The 23,566-nt window shown below is 47.4% G+C and overlaps 1 protein-coding gene across 1 annotated transcript; it reads right to left on the bottom strand.

Annotated features, from left to right (window-relative positions):
• Nucleotides 1-19,865, bottom strand: Garin1b (golgi associated RAB2 interactor 1B). Its single transcript, XM_051152473.1, has 8 exons — nucleotides 19,625-19,865; nucleotides 18,520-18,913; nucleotides 16,768-16,952; nucleotides 12,476-12,728; nucleotides 10,329-10,450; nucleotides 5,987-6,030; nucleotides 2,649-2,827; nucleotides 1-39 (listed from the first exon to the last, which is right to left on the bottom strand). Exons 2-8 carry the CDS (start codon nucleotides 18,766-18,768, stop codon nucleotides 1-3), a joined length of 1,071 nt encoding a protein of 356 aa, XP_051008430.1. The 5' UTR covers nucleotides 18,769-18,913; nucleotides 19,625-19,865.
• Nucleotides 19,866-23,566: the final 3,701 nt, after the last annotated feature.

Raw genomic sequence — 23,566 nt, forward strand, 5'->3', positions numbered from 1 at the left:
TCAGCGTCCAAACCAGGGCAAGGTGAACAGGCCTGAGAGCTGGGAAACAGGCAGAGGAAGAGGCATGAGGTTGTTCCAGAGTGATGTGAGCAGGGAGGAAACTACAGTTCTCTCCTCGGTTTACGGCTTTACTTTGTTAATTAGATAAATAGACGCTGACGGGGCATCTCTCGATGACGGGCTTCTTGCCTAGTTCTTCTCAGCTTTCCTCCCAGGTCTCCTCTGTGTCTTGCCATACATTTTTCTGCCTCTCTTCTCTGACCTCTCCCACCAGCTTCTGTGGCCTCTCCAGTTTGCTCCTGTCACTGGTCCCCTGGGCTTGCTTCCCTTGCTGCTCTTCTCCAGGCTCCAGACTTTTGGAGAGGGCATCCCAATCTACCTGCTACCCTGGGCCATGGTGTGCAGGTTGCTGTAGTGCAGGCAGGCGGTGGTGGGAACACATGGAGAGAGAGGCAGAACAGATGAAGAGGTGCTTCTGTTGGTGCTGCAGTGACTCTGGTTTGCTCCTTGTGGCAACTTCTTCCTTCCCTCTGTCCGGATAGAGCCCCCTGAAACTGACCGCCGAAGAGAAGTGCTGGCTGTGGGCTGCATAACCTCTCACCAATGGGAAAGGAAGCATCATATAGAGTTTCCTGTGAGGGCCGGAGAGAAAAGTGGTCAATATCATATAGGTTACCTGAAAAACTCTTTTGTGACTGCATAGGCACACTAATGGGGCTTTGCCCCCTGACCAGGGGCTTTTAGAAACTGCAGACAACTCCAAACTGTAAAGATGTCATTTCTTCTGATATACACATATATGTATATGAAGTATTGAGCCCCCACTTAATTTTGGGGCTGTATTTGGTTGTGGCTCACTGAAACACTAGAAAGTGAAGCCACAGGAGGGGGCACTTGTTCTTATTCACATTTTAATTTTTATTTAGTTATGTGTGTGCATGTGAGTGCAACTCTCTGTGGAGGCCAGAGGTGTCAGAGCTGGAGCTATAGTTACAGGTAGTTGTGAGTTGCCTGAAGTGAGTACTAAGAACCAAGTTCAGGTCCCCTGGAAGAACAGGATGTGTTCTTAACTGCAGAATGGTCACTCTGGCCCCTATTTACATGTAAAAAATTTCAATTATTAATAAATAGTCTCCTGGAAGAGTTAGTATTTCACTGATAATACCTAAATTTTTTTATTACATTTATTTGAGGGGTGTGTGTGTGTGTGTGTGTGTGTGTGTGTGTGTGTGTGTGTGTTATGTGTGTGTTGTATATTGTATGTAGATCATGAAAGTAGAAAGATCATAGGAAGGCAGGGAGACATCTTGAGAGGAAATGCAGAGCAATGGAATGCAGATGATGGGAAAGTAGGATCGAAGACAATTTGGAAAGAGAAGGGGACCAGCAGTGGGGGTGGGGTACAGGAGAACAAAGTACAATGGCGCCCGCCTAGGAAACGCCATAGAGATTGCTTGCATAGTGGCTGGACCTCCTTTTAGGGCTTTGTTAGACACAGGGCGTGGAAGGTGCTTCACACTAACCCACCTCATTTAGGGCTTTGTTAGACACAGGGCGTGGAAGGTGCTTCACACTAACCCACCTCATTTAGGGCTTTGTTAGACACAGGGCGTGGAAGGTGCTTCACACTAACCCACCTCATTTAGGGCTTTGTTAGACACAGGGCGTGGAAGGTGCTTCACACTAACCCACCTCATTTAGGGCTTTGTTAGACACAGGGCGTGGAAGGTGCTTCACACTAACCCACCTCATTTAGGGCTTTGTTAGACACAGGGCGTGGAAGGTGCTTCACACTAACCCACCTCATTTAGGGCTTTGTTAGACACAGGGCGTGGAAGGTGCTTCACACTAACCCACCTCATTTAGGGCTTTGTTAGACACAGGGCGTGGAAGGTGCTTCACACTAACCCACCTCATTTAGGGCTTTGTTAGACACAGGGCGTGGAAGGTGCTTCACACTAACCCACCTCATTTAGGGCTTTGTTAGACACAGGGCGTGGAAGGTGCTTCACACTAACCCACCTCATTTAGGGCTTTGTTAGACACAGGGCGTGGAAGGTGCTTCACACTAACCCACCTCATTTAGGGCTTTGTTAGACACAGGGCGTGGAAGGTGCTTCACACTAACCCACCTCATTTAGGGCTTTGTTAGACACAGGGCGTGGAAGGTGCTTCACAATGCTTGTTGAATGAATGCCGGGGAGCATGGGGAAGAGAAAGCCTGGGGCCCGGGGAAGTTTATCCTCACCCAGCCCTGCAGTCTAGCTCCGGCTCCCTCTTGGTACCCCACCACCATCAGTTAAAGACACCACGAGCTAAGGGAGGAGGGAGGGAAGGATCACGGGAACAACTGAGCTCTATGAGGAGCCCCCATGCCTCCCCACACAGCAGGAAGCGAAGGCTCTAGTTCCGAGATCAGCATTTTAACAGTCTGTCCTTCCATGTCACTGTGGGAGACGCCGTAGTTGCTGCAGAATTTCACTCAGTATCATCGGAGGCAAAGACAACAAGAGACAAGAGTAGAGCTGAGGTCACCGTGGCCAGCGACCCATGCCCTGACCATAGCATTGGGAATCACCCTGAGGTCAGGGTCCTGATTCTGAGTTTGAACTGCAGCCTGCCTGTGAAGGCCACCAGATCGACCCCACCACCACCGTACCTCCAGTTAAGGACAGCCATGGCCTGCTGCAGGCAGCCAGAGTGCCGAGGAGCGAGAGGGGCTGTGGCCCAGAGGGGTTCTCTCTCTCCCACTCTCCATACATGAACGCATCCCTCCAACTGAGGTCGCGGGTACAGGGGACGCTGTTTTCACTGGGAGTGGCTTTCCCTAATTAAGAAAAGGAATGTATTTGCACTCTGGCTCACAGAACATTCTGGAAGCCAACAGTTGTAAGGAGAGGCATGTCAGACAACCACACACATTCTTGTTCCTTTTATCCTTAGTGGCAACCCTCTCACGATCCCCATTTTACAGGTAGAGACTCCTAGACCCACAGAGGCTGATTAATTTACTAATGGCCACATTGCGGTGAGGCAGAGCCGCTGTGCAAAGCTGAGCAACCTGGCTCCAGAGCCCATGTTCTTAACCACTATATCGTGTTGAGCAAAATAGCCTCAGTGATTGGAGAGAAACGTCATGGTTGGGACAGGCTAACTGAGTAAGCCTTCCCCAAGGAGACTCCGTCAACTAAACTGACGAGGGCCTTGAAACCAGAAGACCAAAGCCAGAGCCTCATCCTAGACCCTTTGCCCCTGGCTATTCAAAATTTAACCAAAACCTTGGCATCATAATATTAGGAATGCATGGCTTCAAGGCCTTATGCCCATGTCTAATGAATGAATCAGAAGCAGCACTCTAACAAGACCAAGGGTCAGCTGGTGCACCTGCTAATGAGGCCCCTGGTTGTCTACGCTGAGTGTATCTACCCGTAACCCCCTCCGCAGGCTGGCCCTGAGCTCTTGTGCAGCCGAGGTAGATCTTGAGCTTCCGATTCCTCCTTGCTTTGCCTTTCTGGGGCTGGGACTACAGGAATGCCCCATTAGTTGCCTGTACATGTGAGTGTGTCTGTGTGTGTGTGTGTGTGTGTGTGTGTGTGTGTGTGTGTGTGTGTGTGTTCGTTCCTGTGCGAGTAGATACAAGTGACCTGATTCCCCTGGAGCTGGTAGTTGTGAGATCCTCTGGAACATGCATTCTTAAGCACTGAGACAATCTCTTCAGCTCCATTTGTTCTGGAGCTCCAAGTCAGTCCCTCCTCCCTACAAGGCAAGTCCTTCACTGAGTTATCTCCCCAGCCGCCCCTCCCCCCCTTTCCACCCAGAAGGTCCAAAAGAGGGCTGATGTCTGGCGTGGTTCAGTAGGAGACAGCAAGGGACCCAAGAGCCTGGCACATAACTTTCCTTTTTTGCCCAGTACTCGGGCCCAGCAAGAAGACGGGGTCTAGAGAACATCCCACTGTGGCTCATTAAAGTCAACCTACGAACAGCCCATCATCAGGTGTCCTGAAATGCTTTTTGGTGTTAAGGAGCTTACTATGTAGCCCAGGCTATCCTATAACTTGTTATATAGACCACGCTGGCCTCAAAGTTGAGGTGCTTCTCCCAACTCAGCTTTCCAAGCACCCGGATGACAGGTGTGTACAACAATACCTGAGTGGATACCCTAAAATTCTAAATCTTTTCTCTCCAGTCCCAGCAGCAGTCATTAGAAATATCCTTGAATATTCTGTTTTTCCTCATCCCCAACTTCATGGGATATTTGAAAGGGTGCGCATTTGTGAACGTGATGAGAAAAATTAGCTGACATCATGTAAAGGTCATGGCATGTGAAAAAGCAGTCACAGGTCAGGAGGAAGTGAGGTTCTGCTTGCCTGTCAAGACTTACGAGCTGGCAGCCCCGCCTCCGTCTTCAGTGTTGAACGCAGGCTTCCTTTTGGTACATCTTTCTTGCCCACTAAATGTTGGTATATGCTGTACTTCCATTTTTTACAGAGTATATTTAAAAATTCAGATTTAGGGCTTCTTTTGGGAAAAACTGTCTTCTTAATGTTGAAAACAGAGGGTCAGTTCCCAGCAGCTGTTGCTGGTTTTTTAGATTTCCTTATTATATTTTATATGTATCACTATTTTGCCTACATGTATGTCTGTGCACCACATGCATGCCTGGTGCCCATGAAGGCCATAAGAGGGTGTGGGGTCCCCCAGGACTGGAGTTTCATTCACCTGCGAACTGTTTTGTAAGCTGAGAATTGAACCTGGGTCCTCTGCAAGAGCAGTGACTGTTCTTAACCACTGAGCCATCTCTCCAACCCTATCAACAGTTCTTTTATTAACCATGAGGTAAGTGTCAACCACTCCTTTTGCCCATGTTCCCTCAGACCTTTAACCCATTTATTCCCCTCAGGAGTTTGTAAAAAGCCCTGATTTGTATCCTAGTTCCCCTAGGATCTAGAACCCCCTCTCCATTTCTAAACATGTCATGATGTGGCTGTCTACCAGAGAATTAATTTGTCAATGGTCTTAGGTCCAGCTGTTTATTGAACTCCCATTGTGTCCCCAGCGCTGTGCTTGCCACTTTAGATGCCTGAGAAGCATGGCTGCAATTTAAGATTCATTGAGAAATAAGCCTTAAGCCTATAAGGGAACCAGAGAAGTGTGTGAGGTTATGAGGAGGAAGGTAAGTCTCGCCAGGAATGTGCGGTATAGGATTTAGGACAGGTTGGGGTGAGAGTAGCTCCCCAGGGGAAGGAAGTGGGCGGGAGGTGACCACAGTTTGAGGAAGCGTGGTTGAAATCTGAATGCCACAGATGTGGCTGCAGTAGAGGCAGAAAGTGTGTGATCAGGTGAGTCAGGAAAGACAGGGAAGCCACTGAAGGACCACATCCAAAGGACTCGGGTAGACTAGAATTTGGCAACAGGGAGCCACTGCTGCTTCTTGAGTGTCACATTTTCTCGCATGGCCTCAACTGCCCCATCAGTCCTGATCCTATCAGATATGGCCTCTGCTCAGACAGTACCCTCCTGAGTGTGAAGGACCGACTACCGTCATATACTGCTGGCCTCCCAGCATGAACTTTGAATGTCGTCTAGAAAGCACTTTCTCTAAGTCTGGTGTGTACTGGGTGACTCTGTCTGCTTGAGAAGGCAGTGTGCATGACTGGCACTGCAAGAGCCTCCGGTGCATGCTTTTGAATAAGTCAGTGAATCAGTAAATTAATATTGCAGGTGCGAGGGGAAAAGGAGTGGCTAGGGCCATTCTGTGGAACTGGAAATGAAGAAGACAGAAACATCTCAAAGAAATAGATGGTTGGGATCTGGTGCCAAATTGCCTTTGGCGGCCAAAAAGTCCAGAGTGATGATGCCAACTGTGGCATGGAGATGTTATGGTGCTCCCGACTGGTATGCAGAAGGTCCCAGGGGGTGTGGTGGGGTATCTGAGTCCTATGCCTACAGAGGACCTGACTCTCCCCAGCATACAAGCCTGCCTTACCTGAGCAGCTGTACTTGATCTTCACCTTTTTGCCCCTCCTGGAACTCCAGTCATTTCAGGGTCAAGGAAACAAAGACCAAAAGTTAAGGAGAAGAACAGTTTTGGTTGTTGTTATTTATTTTTGGAGAAATGGTCTCATGTATCTGAGGCTGGCCTCAAACCCCCTATGTAGTCGAAGATGACTCCTGCCTCCTGAGTTCTGGAATGACAGGCGCGTACTACCACCCGCGCCTGGTTTGTGCAGTGCTGGAGATCCACCCTAGGCTTTGTGGCTAGTAGGGCAAACGTTCTACCAACCGAGCTACATGTTCAGCCCTGAAATCATGTTCCAAAGCTTATCCCTATTAGACTTCTCTCGATGCAAAAGATTTACAGACAGATATAAACATGAAAAAGGCCAGCTGTGGCTGCACTCAGTGGGTGCGATGCATATCGTGTTTCCAGAAGAGAAAAGAGAAAGGAGTTGGCATGGAGGGAGGTCGGGAACAGAGCCCCTGGCACTGATTTGTCTGAGGAGGAGGGGGTGTGACCCTCTCTCGGATCTTGCATCTCAGCCATGCATGCTGTTTACTGTTCAGGGGTGTGTTGCTGCTAAGGAGCAAAAACTGATAACTGCAGCCTGGAGAGGTGCAAAGCATTATCACATGGGGCTTCGTTTTGGGAAACTGAGGAAGCTTCATGGACAAAGCAACTACTAAGATAACAGGGAAGCAGAAGTGATGCTCTCTAATGTTTTCTCGGACCTCCCTGACCCGTTTTGCACATGCGCCTTAGGAAGTTTAGCTGCTTATCTGGTCTCCCTCTCCTCCTACCCTTCCAGCGGCCACAGCTGCAGTGACCATTCCCAGGTGTAAGTTGGATCACAGCATATGTAAAATGCAAACAAGGCTCCTTCCATGGAGACTCTAAAACCCTCCATATGGTTTCTCAGGCCCTGCTTGGCTGGGCCTCTGTCTGCTTCTACAGAGCCTAATGGCATTCTTTTTTGTTTGTTTGTTTCTTTGTTTGTCTGGTTTTGGTTTTTTGAGACAGGGTTTCTCTGTGTTAGCCTTGGCTGTCCTGGACTCACTTTGTAGACCAGACTGGCCTCGAACTCACAGCGATCCGCCTGCTTTATTATTTATACAGTGCTCCTGCAAGCCAGAAGAGGGCACCATATCACATTACAGATGGTTATGAGCCACCATGTGGTTGCTGGGAATTGAACTCAGGACCTTTGGAAGAGCAGGCGGTGCTCTTAACCACTGAGCCATCTCTCCAGCCCCTCCAATGCCATTCTTGATCTTTCTCTAAACCCACTAAGTTTCCTCCTCTGGACAAAGCCTTAGCCATTTGTTTCTTCAGGCTGCCTGACTCTTCAGCCTCCCCTCTGCGTGGCTAGTGCCCTGGGAATTGAACTCAGGACCTCTGGAAGAGCAGTCAGTGCTCTTAACCACTGAGCCATCTCTCCAGCCCTAGTGCCTATTTCTCTACTGAGGCTTAGCTTTCTCTAACCTTCCAGAATTAAAAGTCAGAGATTGGTGGTTGGCTCCCTTTAACCCTGCTCCCTTCTCCTTTGGAGACAGAGCACCTAACTTTGTGGGGTGTTAATTGTGTGGGGATAGGTTAGCCTAGGTTGGTCTCAAATTCATCTGCCCCAGCCTCCTGAGTGCTGGAATTATCTCAGACTGAAAATACTTAACTTTGCCTGGGCTTGTGCCTAAAGGAGAATATTCTTCTCAGGCTTCCTTGCGACTGGGTTGGGCTGTAGGACTCTCTGTGTGAAAGCCAGTAACTTAGCATGAGATATATGCAAAAGGGATCTGTGGTGGTTTGTAAACACACACACACACCACCCACTACACACACACACACTACACACACACCACACGCACATACACACACATACTACACACACACCACACACACACACTACACACACACACACTGCACACACTAGGCTGAGTATCTGAACACTCAGTCCCCAGTTGATGGTTCTGTTTGGTGCTACAGTCTTGTAGGAGGAAGTATGCCACAGAGGGCAGGCTTTGAGATTAGAGCCTTATGCCACTTCCACTCTTTGCTTTGTATTTGCATTTGAAAATATGAGCTCTCAGCTTCCTGTTCCTACTGCCACACCTGCCACTAGCTGCTGTCTAGTTTCCTAGTCATGGTGGGCTCTGAGCCCTCTGCAGCTGTAAGCCCAAATAAACCTCATTTATGTAAATTGTGTTGGTCACAGCATTTTATCATGATAATAGAAAAGTAGCTGAGTTCAATTCCCCTTGGATAGTAAATTGACTTGGGATTGTGTCTATTTCTATTCTCAGGCATGAAGATCCTGAATTCTGAGGCAGCACTGCCAACATAGTGAGACCCTGTTTCAAAACCAAACAGAACAAAACAAGGTCAGGTAGGTCCTGTGGCTCATGCCTGTAATTCCAGCACACAGGAGAATCAGAAGTTCAAGATCATCTTTCCAGTTACTTAAATTTCATGGGGTGGGGTGGCTCAGGGGTTAAGAGCACTGGCTGCTCTTCCAAAGGTCCTGAGTTCAATTCCCAGCAACCACATGGTGGCTCACAACCATCTATAATGACAACTGGAGTGCAGGTGTATATACAGGGAGAACAATGTATACATAATAAATAAAAAGTCTTTTTAAAAAATTTCAGACCTGCTTGTGCTACAAAATCAGTGATTTAAGAATTTGAAATGTGGGGGGGGCGGGGAGGGGCTGGAGAGGTGGCACAGAGGTTAAGAGCACTGTCTGCTCTTCCAGAGGTCCTGAGTTCAATTCCCAGCAGCCATATGGTGGCTCACAACCATCTATAATGTGATCTGATGCCCTCTTCTGTCATGCTGGCAGAGCACTGTATATATAATAAATAAATGAAAAAAAAATTTTGAAAGTTATTTCAATATACCTTTGCTCTGTTAGAATTCAGCACTAGGTCACAATGTGACCCTGTATGTAAATATTTTGTAATTATAGTTTTCTGTATGTTATATACAATAATGATCTTTTTCCTTTTCTTTTTGGTTTTTCCAGACATGGTTTCTCTGTGTAACCTTGGCTATCCTGGACTCTGTAGACCAGGCTGGCCTTGAACTCACAGAGATCCACCTGCCTCTGCCTCCCAAGTGCTGGGATTACAGGTGTGCGCCACCACACCTGGCAGTGATGATCTTTTTATACAACTGTTAAACTTTTCCCAAGATAATTAGTGATGCACACTAATATTTGAGGTCTCACTCACATCTGCTTCCCCATCTGCATGCTAAGTACTTGAATGCTTATGAGTTCATTTAATCCCAACGGTTTCCAGGTCAGGCTGGTGCTGTTATCTTTTAAGTATTACAGATATGAAAGCGGAGGCGCTGGTCTGTGGTCCGTCAAGCACTCTGAGAGCGCCTCTGCTTACTGCCCCAGCTCTTTTCCATTTGCCTTTGAGCTGCTCTAACTGGTTCCTGTTATGACAGGGTTTGAGGCCCTATATTCAATTCCCAGTAAGCTGGGGTGTGTGTGGGCGGGGCCAGGGGTATGTCTTCCATAGCCTGGAATGGTGGCGCAGGTTTTCTTATAATTCCAGCACTTGGGAGGTGGAGGCAGGAGGGTCAGGAACTCAAGATGGCTCTTGATTACCTAGGGAATGTGAAGCCTGGGCTGTCAGAGATCCTATCTTAAAACAACGCCCCTTCTCTTTGAGACTTCAATTTTCTCTCCTTGTGCACTTTACTAATTCGGTTTTGGGTTTTCTTCGCGGTAGCCCAAGCTAGTCTGGAACTCATTCTGTAGCCTGGGGTAGCCTCAACTTTGAAACAATCTGCCTGCCTCGGTGCTGGAGAGAGGGATGTGAGTCATCACAGCTGGCTTCCTGTTTCTCATATCACAATGCATTGTCTTTGAGTATAGGGGCATTTCTTCAGGTATGGAGAAGGCAAGCCTGAACCCCGGAGCGTCCCAGGACACTCAACTTTAGGAGCTACCTTAGGCACTTCTACAAAGTCCAGAGAGGCGCTCAGACAACAGGGAAATGAACTCTCCGTACTCGGGAGGGCTTAAAGCACGGTTATATGCTGACGTGCTTATACCTCTATAGAGTCAGCTACGGGGTAGGATTTAGTTTTCACTCTTCCATGCCTGTTGCTCATTTTCATTGCTGAAGAAGTATTTTCATTTCTGCACACCTCCTCTAGAGTCAGGCCTACCCCTCTTGCTGTGTTGGAGACTAAGACAGTAAGACTGAGTGCCTTGTGACATCACATCCCTAACAGTGCTCCTTTACCAAGGGGTCTCGCTGCTGGGACCTTCTGGGCTACACGAGGGTGGCATGTGCCAACCTGGTTTAAATTCATGTACCTGTGCTGTTTCTGTTGATGAAAATCTGTGAGGATCAGGGATAGGGCCTCACTCTCCCCCTGGGCCATCAGCTGCATGAGACTCTCACTAGACCGGGGGCCTTGAGGTTTCTTTTGCACTGCCTATACGGAGAAGGAATAAACAAGAGGTTAAGCCTTGGGCTCTCTGCATTTTCCTAACACCAAGTTCTAGCTAGACTCTGAAACGTAGGGACTCAGACTCTCCCATCTGCTCATGGAAGCAGTTCTCTTTGTTGGTGTTTGATTTATCCTTTGGTAAGGTCCTGGCTGCATACTTGCCAACATAGACTTAGTATGGTTAACTTGTTAATATGAATTTTAACAGCTTAAATGTGTATATTAAGAGAAGTTAATATTTAAAAATTCCTCGGGCTGGAGAGATGGCTTAGTGGTTAAGAACACTGGCTGTTCTTCCAGAAGACCCAGGTTCAATTCCCAGCCCACATGGCAGCTCACAATGGTCTGTAACTCCTGTTCTAAGGGATCTGATACTCTCACACAGACATGTGCAGTCAAAACACCAATGCACATAAAAAAAATTTTTTTTAATTCCTCTAAGAAAAGACCTATATGCAGTTGCTTTGTAGATGTTAGTGCATTTGTACCTGTTTATGTATGTGTGTGCACATACAGGGACACATGCACACACATGAGAGCACATGTAGAGGCTACAGGTTAACACTGAGTGGTTTTTTTCCTCTATCATTTTCCACTTTATATTTAAAGACAAGCCTTCTGCTGCACCTGGCTCTCACTGGCTCTGCAGGACTATCTGGTCAGTGAGTTCCAGAGATCCTTCCCAATGGCACCCGTGAGTCACCTGACCAGGAGACTGCCTGTCAGGAAGTCTGACTCACCTGAAGACATACTAAGGAGATGGGAAGGGTAACTATCCCATTAATAAAGCAATGGACTTTCACTTCCTAGAGGCTCCCCATCCTGCCCCCCACCCCCCAGGCCCCCCAGCTCCTCTCATCCCCCCACCCCCACCCCCCTACAGATGCTTGCAGAGCTTCGCTGTTAAGTATACTCACTCCTCTATATTGTGCCTCAGAGAGTGCCGCCTTTCCTTTTCCGGCTTATCCAGTTTCTAGACACCAAAAGCCTATGCACAAAGCCCAACACTCTCTCATGATTTCTCTGAAGATTCTACCCACCAACCCTTTCTTAAGCTGTTTGCCAACTACCGTTGTTGAACACGCCTGATTTCTTGGACCATAACTCAAAAGGCACGAATGAATGAGACCCTGTCTAAAACAAGCAACACACCCCTTAGTTCCAAAGCCATGTGTTGTAGTATGTGCCTGTAATCTAAGCACTTGGAGGCTAAAGGCAGGGGATCTGGACTCTCTGGCCAACCTGGGTTCTATAGTGAGACCCTGTTTAACAACAGAACTCCTACAATTATGTTAACAACAACAGCAACCCTCATTCATGGGCTAGGGAGATGGCTCAGTGCTTGTGAAAGAATTTAAGACCTGAGTTCAGATCCCTAGCGTACATGTAAAGACCCATGCACAGCTCCAACCCTAGCAATGGGGTGGAGGGGGGGGAGCAGAGGCAGAAGAATTGCTGGGGCTTGCTGGCCACCTGCCTAGCTCTAGGTTCAGCAAAAGGAATAGAGGAATATATATGACATCTTCCTCTAGCCACTGCACACCCATCACAGTGCGCACAGCCACCCTCTCCATACACACATGCACACACCCCAGAAAAGTCTTTTTGAGCCTGGCATGGTAGAACATGCCTGTAATCCTAGTACTTGGGAGCCGGAGACAGCAGGCTCAGGATTTCAGGGCCAGCTTTGGCTACATAACGAGTTTAGGGCCAGCTTGGACTACATGAGACCCTGTCTCAAAAGGCCAAACTAACAGAAAATGAGCATAAATAAAACCCTCCCCTCTTGCTCATTTCCACTGAATTGTGGTCATGGCTGATGGCTGCACAACCGTGTCCACTTGCTGAAGCGTACATACTTAGAAAAGGGAGTTCTGTGCCCATAAGGGCTGCTGTGTCTGGAGTACAGTTAGAGCCGAGGGCACTCCTCAGCACACTCAGCAGTAGCTGCTCGGGTCACCCCTTTCCAACTCTGGTCTTGGCTAAAGGCTGGCCATGGGGGGTTCTTACCTCAGACTTTCCACATGGGCTGCAAAGGTTCTTGGGGACCAGGCAGTGAGTGACAAGGATGCTAGGGTCCTTGGTGGTGATGGACAGACCCTTCTGCAGAATTTGAACCAGGCGGATCCAAAAGTGGAAGACAGTCTCAGGATGGTCAGGGTGGAGCTTTAGGTAGTAGAGTTTCTCAGTGACTGTCCTCAACTGCAGGACGCGTGCGTGGTAGTCACAGATCTGGAGCTCCACAAACTTCAAAGGGAGAATGCTAAAGGCACAGAAGACGACACCTAGGCCTCCCCATCACTGCTGATGTGCCTCAAGGGTGGGGGCTTTTAGGGGTAGGAAAGAGTCCTTGGTCAGTGGTGCTCAAACTCTGGGGAAAGCAGATTTCCCTGGGGGCACTCAGTTAAGATCCAGACAATATTGAATATTCAGATTCAGTATGTCTGGCCTCTGGCCCTGGGACCTGCCAGTCTTACCCGGCTGTGATTTCTCAGGCCAGCGTTCCTGGAGTGGGGGTGGGAATCCTGTGCCACAGATGTAGCTCAAGAGTAAGGTGGCCGGAGACATGGAGTTTTGCCATTTCCTTCTTGAAAATACAAAAGAGAGCTGCTCCCACCTGCATAGCTTGTTCATTCATTAACCTTGCATGGTCCCAAGAGGGCCCAAACCAGCTGCTTCAGGGCCTGGCTTAGACCTGGTAAGTGAGCAATGAGCAAGCAGTACATGTATACCAGCATCATGATGGAGAGCCCTGGCACTAGGGCATGGAGGGATGATGGGGTTCCCTGGACCTCTGGCACCATCTAGAGATCCTTAAGACTGTTTGCAGACTGTGTGAGGAGGCCTTTGGTGGCTTGACTATCAAATGTCCCCAGAGGTTTATTTGTTTGAACACATGGTCCCCAGCTAATGGTGCTGTTTGGGAAGGCCATGGAGCCCTTAGAAGGGGGAGTTTTGCTGAAGAAAGTACATTACAGGGTAGGGGGAGAGCTTTGAGGTTTTATAGCCAGGGCTCACTTCCTGGTCTGTTTCCTGTTTAGTACAAGGTGATCAGCCAGCTTCCTGCACTCTTGTCACCAGGCCAGTCTCCCTTGGCTTTCATGATGGACTCTATGCCTGGAACTGTAAGTCAAAATAAACCCTTTCTCCTCTGAGCTGCGTTGTTGTTGTTGTAGCATTTTATCATAGCAACAGGAAGGAAACTGAAACAAGGCTCAAGAATCAGGAAAGGCAATTCTATCACAAACATCATGCTGCTATATGCTACAGCCCTGAATAGGACATAGTCGATAGCGGAAAAACTGCAGCCAGTGGCTTGTGATACAAAATTGAGTCTAGCTAGTTGCACACCCAGGACTGGAAAGAACATGCCTCTCCTGGTCTGACTGCCTCGTTACTCCTTAACCCGAGGCTCAGAGGTCCCTGCTAAATCAGAAGAGTGAGGCAAGAAGGCAAGTGCACTAGGAGGCAGCACTCCACTCCTGTCCATGTGAAGTGTCCCTTTGCACCAAATACTCTGTCCTTCCAGTGAAAGACCTGTCTTACTTACCTCACATGACCTGTGTGCTATATGCACGCATGTTTGTCAGATGTGTGCTTGTCCGTGCATGTGTTTGTGTGTGGAAGCCAAGGGTCAGTGTCACAGTCTTCCTCTATTGTTTTTGGTTTTGAGGCAGAGTCACTCTAGAGAGCTCTGGCTGTCCTGGAACTCACTGTGTAAACCAGGCTGGCCTAAAACACACAGAGAGCCACCTGCCTCTGCCTCCTGAGTACTGGATTTAAAGGTGTGTTCCACGACGTCCAGTTTGAAATTTTAATTTATTATTTGTTATGTGCATGGGGATTCTGTGTGCATGTGTGTCTGTGTACCACATGTATGCAGTGCCCACAGAGTCCAGAAAAGAGCATCTGATCACAGGAGACTGGAGGTGCAGGCAGTTGTTAACTGCCACCAAGAGGAGCCAGTGATTCTAACTACTGAGGCATCTCTTCGGCTTCTTTCCCACCCCTCCCCCCTCCCCAATAGGTATCCCCCTTCACAGGGTTTCTCTGAGTAGCCTTGGCTGTCCTGAAACTCACTCTGTAGACCAAGATGACCTCCAACTCACAGAGATCCGCCTTCCTCTGCTGGAGACTAAAGGTGTGAGCCACCACCACCCACCCTCCACCACAATTTTGTTTTGTTTTATTTTGTTTTTTTGAGACAGGGTCTCTCTGTGTAGCCTTGGCTGTCCTGGACTCTTTGTAGACCTGGCTGGCTGCAAACTCACAGCAATCCACCTGCCTCTGCCTCCCCAGTGCTGGGATTAAAGGCATGTGCCACAACGCCAAACCCCTCCACCATATTTTTTAAAGAGACAGTTTCTTTCTTTCTTTCTTTCTTTTTTTTTTAAAGATTTATTTATTTTATGTATGTCAGTGCTCTATGTTCATGTACACCTGCACCCCAGAAGAGGGCATCCCACTACAGATGGTTGGGAGCCACCATGTAGTTGCTGGGAATTGAGCTCAGGACCTCTGGAAGAATAGACAGGGCTCTTAACCGCTGAGCCATCTCTCCAGCCCAAGAGACACTTTCATTTCTTTTCCTTCTTTCTTTCTTTCCTTCTCTTTTTCTTTTTTTGTTTTGTTTTGTTTGTTGTTGTTGTTTTGTTTTGCTTTTTGAAACTGGGTTTCTCTGTGTAGCCTTGGCTGTCCTGGATTCACTTTGTAGACCAGGCTGGCCTCAAACTCACATTGATCCACCTGCCTCTGCCTCCCAAGTGCTGGAATTAAAGGCATGCACCACCATCGCCCAGCTTCAAGTGTCATTTCTTAAGTGGTATCCACCATGTTTTTTGTTTGTTTGTTTGTTTGTTTGTTTTGTTTTGTTTTAAGTAAGAGTCTTTCACTAATCCTGGGGCTCATTATGCTAGTTAGGCTGAAAGGCCAGCAAACCCCAGGGCTCCACCCATCTGTACCTCCCCAGTGCAGGGATTATGCATGTGCACAACAATCCCAGTGTTTTTTAAACATGGGTTCTGGAGATAAAGCTCATGTTTGCATAGCCGTCACTTTACTGACTGAGCGATCTCCCTAGTCCCCCACCTGTCTTAGGTTACTGCAATCCAGAGCAGTTAGTAACTGGGCATGATAGTACATGTGTGTAATTCAAACGCTCAGGAGGAGGAGGCAGGTGGGTTAAGAGTTCAAGGCCAGCCTTGACTACATAGTGGGTCCATGGTTAACCTGGGCTATAAGAGATTTTGTTTAAAAAACAAAAAACAAAAGCCTGGTGCAGTGACGCACACCTTTAATCCCAGCACTCAGGAGGCAGAGGCAGGCAGATAGCTGTGAGTTCGAGGCCAGCCTGGTCTGCAAAGCTAGTCCAGGACAGCCAAGGCTACACAGAGAAACTCTGTCTCGAAAACCAAACCAAAACAACAACAAAAATCCCAATTAATGTCATTGCAATGACTTCTCAGTTCCTCCCCATTTGTTTGTTTGTTTGTTTGTTTGAAGACAGGGTTTCTCTGTGTAGCCCTGGCTGTCCTGGACTCACTTTGTAGACCAGGCTTGGCCTTGGACTCATAGAGATCGCCTGCCTCTGCCTCCCAGAGTGCTGGGATTATAGGTGTGTGCCACAGTGTCCAGCTTTATTCTCATCTTTTTTTTAAAATTAATTAATTAATTTATTTTTATTAATTTATTCTTGTTACATCTCAATGGTTATCCCATCCCTTGTATCCTCCCATTCTTCCCTCCCTTCCATTTTCCCCTTACTCTCCTCCCCTATGACTGTGCCTGAGGGGGACTTCCTCCCCCTTTATATGCTCATAGGGTATCAAGTCTCTTCTTGGTAGCCTGGTATCCTTCCTCTGAGTGCCACCAGGTCTCCCCCTCCAGGGGACATGGTCAAATATGAGGCACCAGAGTACATGTGAAAGTCATACCCCACTCTCCACTCAAGTGTGGAGACTGTTCTGACCATTGGCTAGATCTGGGTAGGGGTTTGAAGTTTACGGCCTGTATTGTCCTTGGCTGGTTGCCATAGTTTGAGCGAGACCCCTGAGCCAAATCTGCCTACCATAATGTTGTTCTTGTAGGTTTCTAGGACCCTCTGGATCCTTCTACTTTGCTATTCTCCCATGCTTCTCTCATCTAGAGTCCCAATAGACTGTCCTCCCCTCTGTCCCAGTTTCCTGGTAAGTGAAGATTTTCATGGGACTATTTTTCCCCATCTTAAACTTAGTTACCAGGTAGCCTCCACTTTGATGTGCCCTTTCATCCTCTCATCTCTCATGCCCATCTGTGTGGCTTACCTCTTCAGGATGATGCTTGGGGCTGTGGATGGCTTGTTCCATGTCTGGCTCTGCCCATGATCCCATTTGACTCTGGCCATCAGGAGGATGTTCGGAAGGGGAAGGCAAGGCACGGAAGAGGTCACTCCAAGGGCCATTGTGTTGGAGGCCTTGTAGATTTCTTTCCAGTTTCTGTTCCTTCTAACCTGCAATGCAGTCCCCAGGCCCAGCCTGAGCATTTGGCAAAAGCAGCAAGATGTTTTAGCCCAGTTTTTCCACTCAGCACTAATTTTTGTTTTCGATACCTCTGGTTGGCCTAGGACTCACTGTGTTGACCAGGACTAGAGAAATCAGCCTGTCTCTGCCTCCCCAGTGCTGGGATTAAAGGCGTGTGCCACCATACTATGGTAGCCACTTAGCTGCTTTGTGAGAGGAAGGCTCTGGTGTGTTGTGGAGTGTTTAGCAGTGTCCTTGGCCTCTGTGCCCTAGATGCCCACAGTAAACTCCCAACCAAATTCTGACAACTGAAATGTCTTCAGACATTGTCAAATGACACTTGGAAATGACTGCTTAACCATTGTTTTTTGACAAGTGTTTTAACCTGTATTGGTTTAAAAGCTCTAGTAGAGCTTTTCTTTAAAGTTATTTAAACAAAACAAAAACAGGGTCTTACTCTATAGCCCAGGCTAGACTCATCCTCCTGCCTCAGTCTTCTGAGTGTTGGCATTATAGGCTCAAGCCATCTGCATAGATTTCTCTAATAGGACGTAAAGGACCTGCTAGCACAGGAGCGAGGAGTTCCTGAGCATCTTCTCTGTGTCTGTGCACCCCCCCTTGACAACTTCTTGACCTTGCTTAAGAACTTTCAAGCCGGGCGGTGGTGGCGCATACTTTTAATCCCAGCACTTGGGAGGCAGAGGCAGAGGCATGTGGATCACTGTGAGTTTGGGGCTAGCCTGGTCTACAAAGCGAGTCCAGGATAATCAAGGCTACACAGAGAAACCCTGCCTCAAAAAAAAAAAAAACAAAAAACAAAAAAAAAAAAACCCAAAACTGTTCACCCAGGGTTGGAGAGATGGCTCAGAGGTTAAGAGCACTGGCTGCCCTTCCAGATGCCCTGAGTTCAATTCCCAGCAACCACATGGTGGCTCACAACCATCATAATGTGATCTGATGCCCTCTTCTGGCCTGTAGGTGTACATGCAGGCAGAGCACTGTAAATAATAACAACAACAACAATTTTTTTTAAAAAAAAATACAAAAATAAAAATAAAATTAAAAAATTTTTTCAAAAGAAGGTTCATCCTCATGGTCCTTCCATTTATTCTAGGTTCTGTCTGGTCTACAAGGAGCCCAGGAGGTAAAATGAGATAAAAACACATCAAGTGCCAACTAGACCGTGTGCTTTGCCATGTTTAGACAGATTTGTACAGGTTTCATGCACAATGGAGCAGTGAGCAGGGACTGGCCTCTGAGCCCAGGTTTTTTTGGGTCCCTAGGTCCTATTCTTTGCCCATCAATACTTCTGTTTCTAATCTTCCTCAAAGGGCGTCTCCTTTCACTGCCTTAACTTGGCCTCAGGTGACAGACCTGGATGAAAATGATGTAAATTGGGGGTTCTAATGTCTAATCCCCAACTCAGCCAAAAATGCTTGATCTCTCTCGATGGGTGTACGCTTACAGGAGAAACCCTGGTCAGCCTCCAGTCTCGGGCCCTCTAGCTTTCCCGCCTCAGTTTACCCTCCACTGCAGGCCCGAGTCACCCAAGATTACCTGGACAAAGTTGCTTTCGAACACCACGGAGTTAGGAAACAGGTTGAATTCTGGAGAATGAAGCATCTGGCAGAGTAGTCCTTCCTCCACACCGAGGTCCACTCCAGGGTTGCGTTCCCCATCCACAGCCAAGAGGCCCCTGAGTTTTTCCCAGGCATTCAAGGAAGGGAAGGTTGGATAAGATCTTGTAATTTTTATTGTCTTCTTTGATTTCCACCAAGGCTTTCTAGGTGGATCTGATGTCATCATGTCTGCACATGTTCAGGGGCCCTCTGAACAGTTGTCCTGGGATCTGTCTCTTCCCTTCTGACCATGGGCAGCTGGCCAAGGCCTGGGGGGCAGCCAGTCAGCTCACAATGATGAATGGATGACATCATGAAAAACCACAGCAGGCCTGCAAGAGAGGGAAGTGAGGGGGAGCCTCAGGCAGAAACTGCCTGAGCTCATGTTGCTCACTTATGCACTGATGACCCAACTCTTTCTCTGGGGCCCACGTTCACAGAACTTGATGGAAAAGCCCAAGGCAAGCAGGAGCCAAGGCCTTTAGGAAGTTCCTGTTACTTACTACCCAGAAGAAAAGCCCTTCTTCCTGTCAATCTCTCTGTCTTTTTCTGTCTCTGTTTCTCCCCTCCCTCTCTGTTATTGGGGATTGAACCCAAGGCCCCACACATGCTATATTTAGTGCCCAACCACCAAGCTATATCCCCAGCCTACGCAGGCCTCTTGAACTTGCCATATTATTGCCTTGGCCTCCTATGTTCCTGAGAGTACAGGCCTGTAGCACGTGGTTTGAGTTCCCCTGTTTACATTTGATTGATTGTTTGGTGTGTGTGTGTGTGTGTGTGTGTGTGTGTGTGTGTGTGTGTGTTGGCTTCTCACCACTGAGCCATCTTGCCGGTCTCATCCCTTACTCTTAGTGTAAACTACTCTAAACAGTTCTAATTTCCAGAACCTCACATGATACAATCCTGTCCTGCCCCACCCCCATGCCCTGGTTTACCATGAAATCAGCCTCCTCACACTTTGGCTTAACATGACATAAAAGCTCCCACACCCTGGCTTCGCATGATATGAGCCCCCACCCCTACCCCGAACCCTGGCTTACGTGCAAGAACCATTTCTGCTTCTAGGAGATCACGGCTGGCTGGTTGCAGCTGCAGGAATTTTCTCCCTTAGGACATCAAAACTGAAGGGGCAGGAGAATTAGTTTCTTAAGACAAGGCCGACTGGGAGGGTGCCAGCAGGGAAGGACTGCTTCACACACTCATCTCATCATTAGTGTATGTCCCCAAAAGCAAGAGGAAGAAAAAAAAAATCCCAAGTTTGGTTTAGCAACCAGATCCGCAAAGCAGAGGCCTGGATATTATTCCTGTATTTCATCATAAAGTAAGAGAGAGGCTGAGGGTCCTGAAGATTCCTCAACCTGCTCCCACCAGCCCTCTCCCATGGCCACAAGGCTGTGCCCAACCCCCTGTTACAACTCTCAGGGTAGCAGTGAAATGCTCAACTCACATTCCTTGGTTTCTTTGCTTACTACATGGGAGAAAATGTCCCCCATGGTAAAATTTTCTAAGGATGGAGTCACAGACCACACCCTGTGGTCTGCATTCCCCTGGAAACGGAAAACATGGTACAAACATAATGGCTGTCAAGAAGCTGCACTCCCTTTTCACAGTTAGCACTTAGCCTCAGCGCAGCCCACTGGTTTGGATACAGGGCTGAGCAAATTTAACCACTGAGACATTCCAAAGTCAACTTGCTTTTCCTCTTTCCCACCTAGCCTACTTCCATGGTGTTCCTCGAAGGCAGCTTTAACACCTCATCTAGGAAGTTAATTGTGACAATGCTTTTGGCTCTCAACAAGATGCTAAGGAGGGCTGGAGAGATGGCTCAGCTGTTAAGAGGACTGACTGCTCTTCCAAAGGACCTGGGTTCAATTCCCAGCATCCACATGGCAGTTCATAACTGCCTGTAATGCCGAGATCTGACATCCTTACACAGACATACATACAGGCAAAACACCAATGCACATAAAATTAATTAATTAATTTTTAAAAAGATGCTGAGCAAGCATATAAATTGTGTTTAAGGTGTCTTATCTTTTCCTCCTTGATGCCACTGGCCTTCCATGGCTCAGAGGCTAAGAGTACTGTCTGCTCTCCCAGAGGTCCTGAGTTCAATTCCCAGCACCCACATGGTGGCTCACAACCATCTATGACACGAACTGCTGCCCTCTTCTGCCATGTAGGTGTACATGCAGATAGAGTACTCACATACATAAAATAAATAAATCTTTAAAGAAAACACTTTGAATCATCTAATTCATTTAACTATGCTTATATCCTTCAATATTTCTCCATTTCTTTATGTTAAGCACAATATTGCTTAGAATTATCAATAGGAAGGAAGGAAAGAGAGACACCAAAGAAATAACCTCTATATTTTAAAAAAATTCTTACAGAAATTGAGGGAATGGCCAACCAATGGCTGGCCCAGTTTGAGACCTATACCATGGGAGAAAGCCCACTCTTGACACTGTTAATGGTAGTCTGCTATACTTTCAGACAACAGCCTGGTATAACTGTCATCTGGGAGGCTTCACTCAGCAAAAGGTGAAACAGATGCAGAGACCCACAGCCAAACATTAGGCAGAACTTGGAGAACCTTGTGAAAGAGGGGGAGAAATGATTGAAGGAGCCAGAGAGGTCAAGGACACCATAAGAAAAACATGCAGAACCAGCTAACCTGAGCCCCTAGGGGCCCACAGAGACCAAACCACCAAACAGAGAACATGCTTGAGGTAGACTTAGGCCCTCCGCAAGTGTATAACAGTTGTGCAACATGGTCCTCATGTGGGACTCCTAACAGTAGGAGCAGGAGCTGTATCTGACGATGCTGCGCGCCTTAGGGCCTCTTCCCCTAAATGGGCTGCCTTGCCCAGCCACAGTAGGAGAAGATGCACCTAGTCCTGCTACAGTTTGATATGCTGAGATGGCTTAATATCCATGGAAGGCCTCCCTTTTTCTGAACCTTTTCTGGGGAAGGGGAGGGAAATGGGGGAAGACTTGGAGGAGAGGAGGTAGGGAAAACTGCAATTGGGATGTAAAATAAATTCAGGATGTAAATTAAATAAATTTATTAATAAAATTTTTCTTGGTTGGGCAGTGGTAGCACATGCCTTTAGTCCCAACACTTGGGAAGTAGAGGCAGGTGGACCACTGTGAGTCTGAGGCCAGCCTGATCTACAAGATGGAGTTCCAGGACACCTAGGAGTGCATAGAGAAACTCTTGTCTTGAAAAACAAAACAACAAGGCTGGGCGTGGTGGCGCACACCTTTAATCCCAGCACTCAGGAAGCTGAGGCAGGTGGATCTCTGTTAGTTTGAGGCCAGCCTGGTCTACAGAGTGAGTCCAGGACAGCCAGGGCTACAAGAGAAACCCTATCTCAAAAAACAAAACAACTACTTTTCTTTTAGATGCTTAGTCTATCCATTTGATTTTCCTTTCTGCAGTATAGAACTACTGACATTTACTTGGGCATAGGCTATCTGGAATTTAATTGGGCATAGGCTATCTGGAATTGTGTGCCTTTCCTTGCAGCTAGGCAAGGCCATGTGACTTACTCTACTGAAAAACATATAAGTTCAAGTGAAATTTCTGAGAGGAATCATTGTAGGGACACCTTCTTCCATGGGCATCTCCTTCCCTACCACTCTCCCCAACACACACTGGAATAACCCTCCCATTCCAATACTGAGCTGTGAATATCTGTTTATGAGAAAAAATAAATTATTGATTTCTTTACATGTATTTATGATTTTGTGTGTGGATGTATACATGTGGTGGTGCTGGAGGTCAGAGAGAGCCTGCTCTCTTCTGCCACCATGTGGGAGACTGAGACTGCAACAAGCACCTTTACCTGCTAAACCATCTCCAACAGCCCAAATTTGGGATTTTTAAAAACTAGATTGAGTCAAAACCTAAACCTGGCTGAAGCTAGTAATACAAAATCCCTGCTCATTCTTCAGGAACAATCTTACAGCAAATGATAATGCTATTTACCAATAGTTCTAGGTGATAAAGAAAACAAAGTTATTTTACAGGATATCTGAACCTTAGCATGGCAAGCTTGTGGCTTCTGGGAAATGTAATGTTTACTCCCACACTAGAAATTGCTGCTTTTGTGTTCTTTATGTGTTGGGTGATACTAGCATTAACTAGCAATAACTATTCTTTGCATGTTTTATGATGATAACCGTGGTGACTTCTGGAGGGACCCATTCTGACACATGTTCAAAGTAACCAGAATATCTGGGTGTCAGTTGGTGCCGGACCCAGGCTGTGCCACTTAAGGCATGCTGTTTAAAGATTTGTTGCCGGGTGCTGGTGGCACACACCTTTAATGCCAGCAGTTGGGAGGCAGAGGTGGGTGGGTCGCTGTGAGTTCAAGGCCAGCCTGGTCCACAAAGTGAGTCCAGGACAGTCAAGGCTACATAGAGAAACCTTGTCTTGAAAAACCAAAATAAATAAATAAATAAATAAATAAATATTTGTCTTCCTTCCACATATCCTTTCTTTCTCCCCTCCCCCCCAAGACAAGGTCTCACTATATAGCCGTGGCTGTCCTGGAACTCACTCTGTAGACCAGGCTGGCCTCAAACTCACAGAGACCCACATGCCTCTGCCTTCCCCAGTGCTGGGTGCGCCACATCGCCTGGCTTGCAAGAATATTTTTTAGAGGTTAGTAAGAAGGGAACATGGGAGTTGGTGTTTAGTAGGTACAGAATTTCTATTTAGGAATGTGAGCCAGTGCTGGAAGGGCATGGTGGTGATGGCTATGCCGCTGTGAGCGTGAGTAACATCACTGCACAGCGCCAAAATGGCTAAAATAGTATCTGTTGTGATGGTGTTTTAACTACATGAAAGATGCCTGGACTCTAAAAGATAACCCCCCACGAAAGTATGACACAAAATCACCACAGGTGGTGGGTTTAACTCCTAGTAAAGCATTTTCCTCATGGTGTGAAGCCTTCAGTTTCATTTTCAG

This window comes from Acomys russatus, chromosome 10 (genome assembly GCF_903995435.1).
Source record: "Acomys russatus chromosome 10, mAcoRus1.1, whole genome shotgun sequence".
NCBI lineage: Eukaryota > Metazoa > Chordata > Mammalia > Rodentia > Muridae > Acomys > Acomys russatus.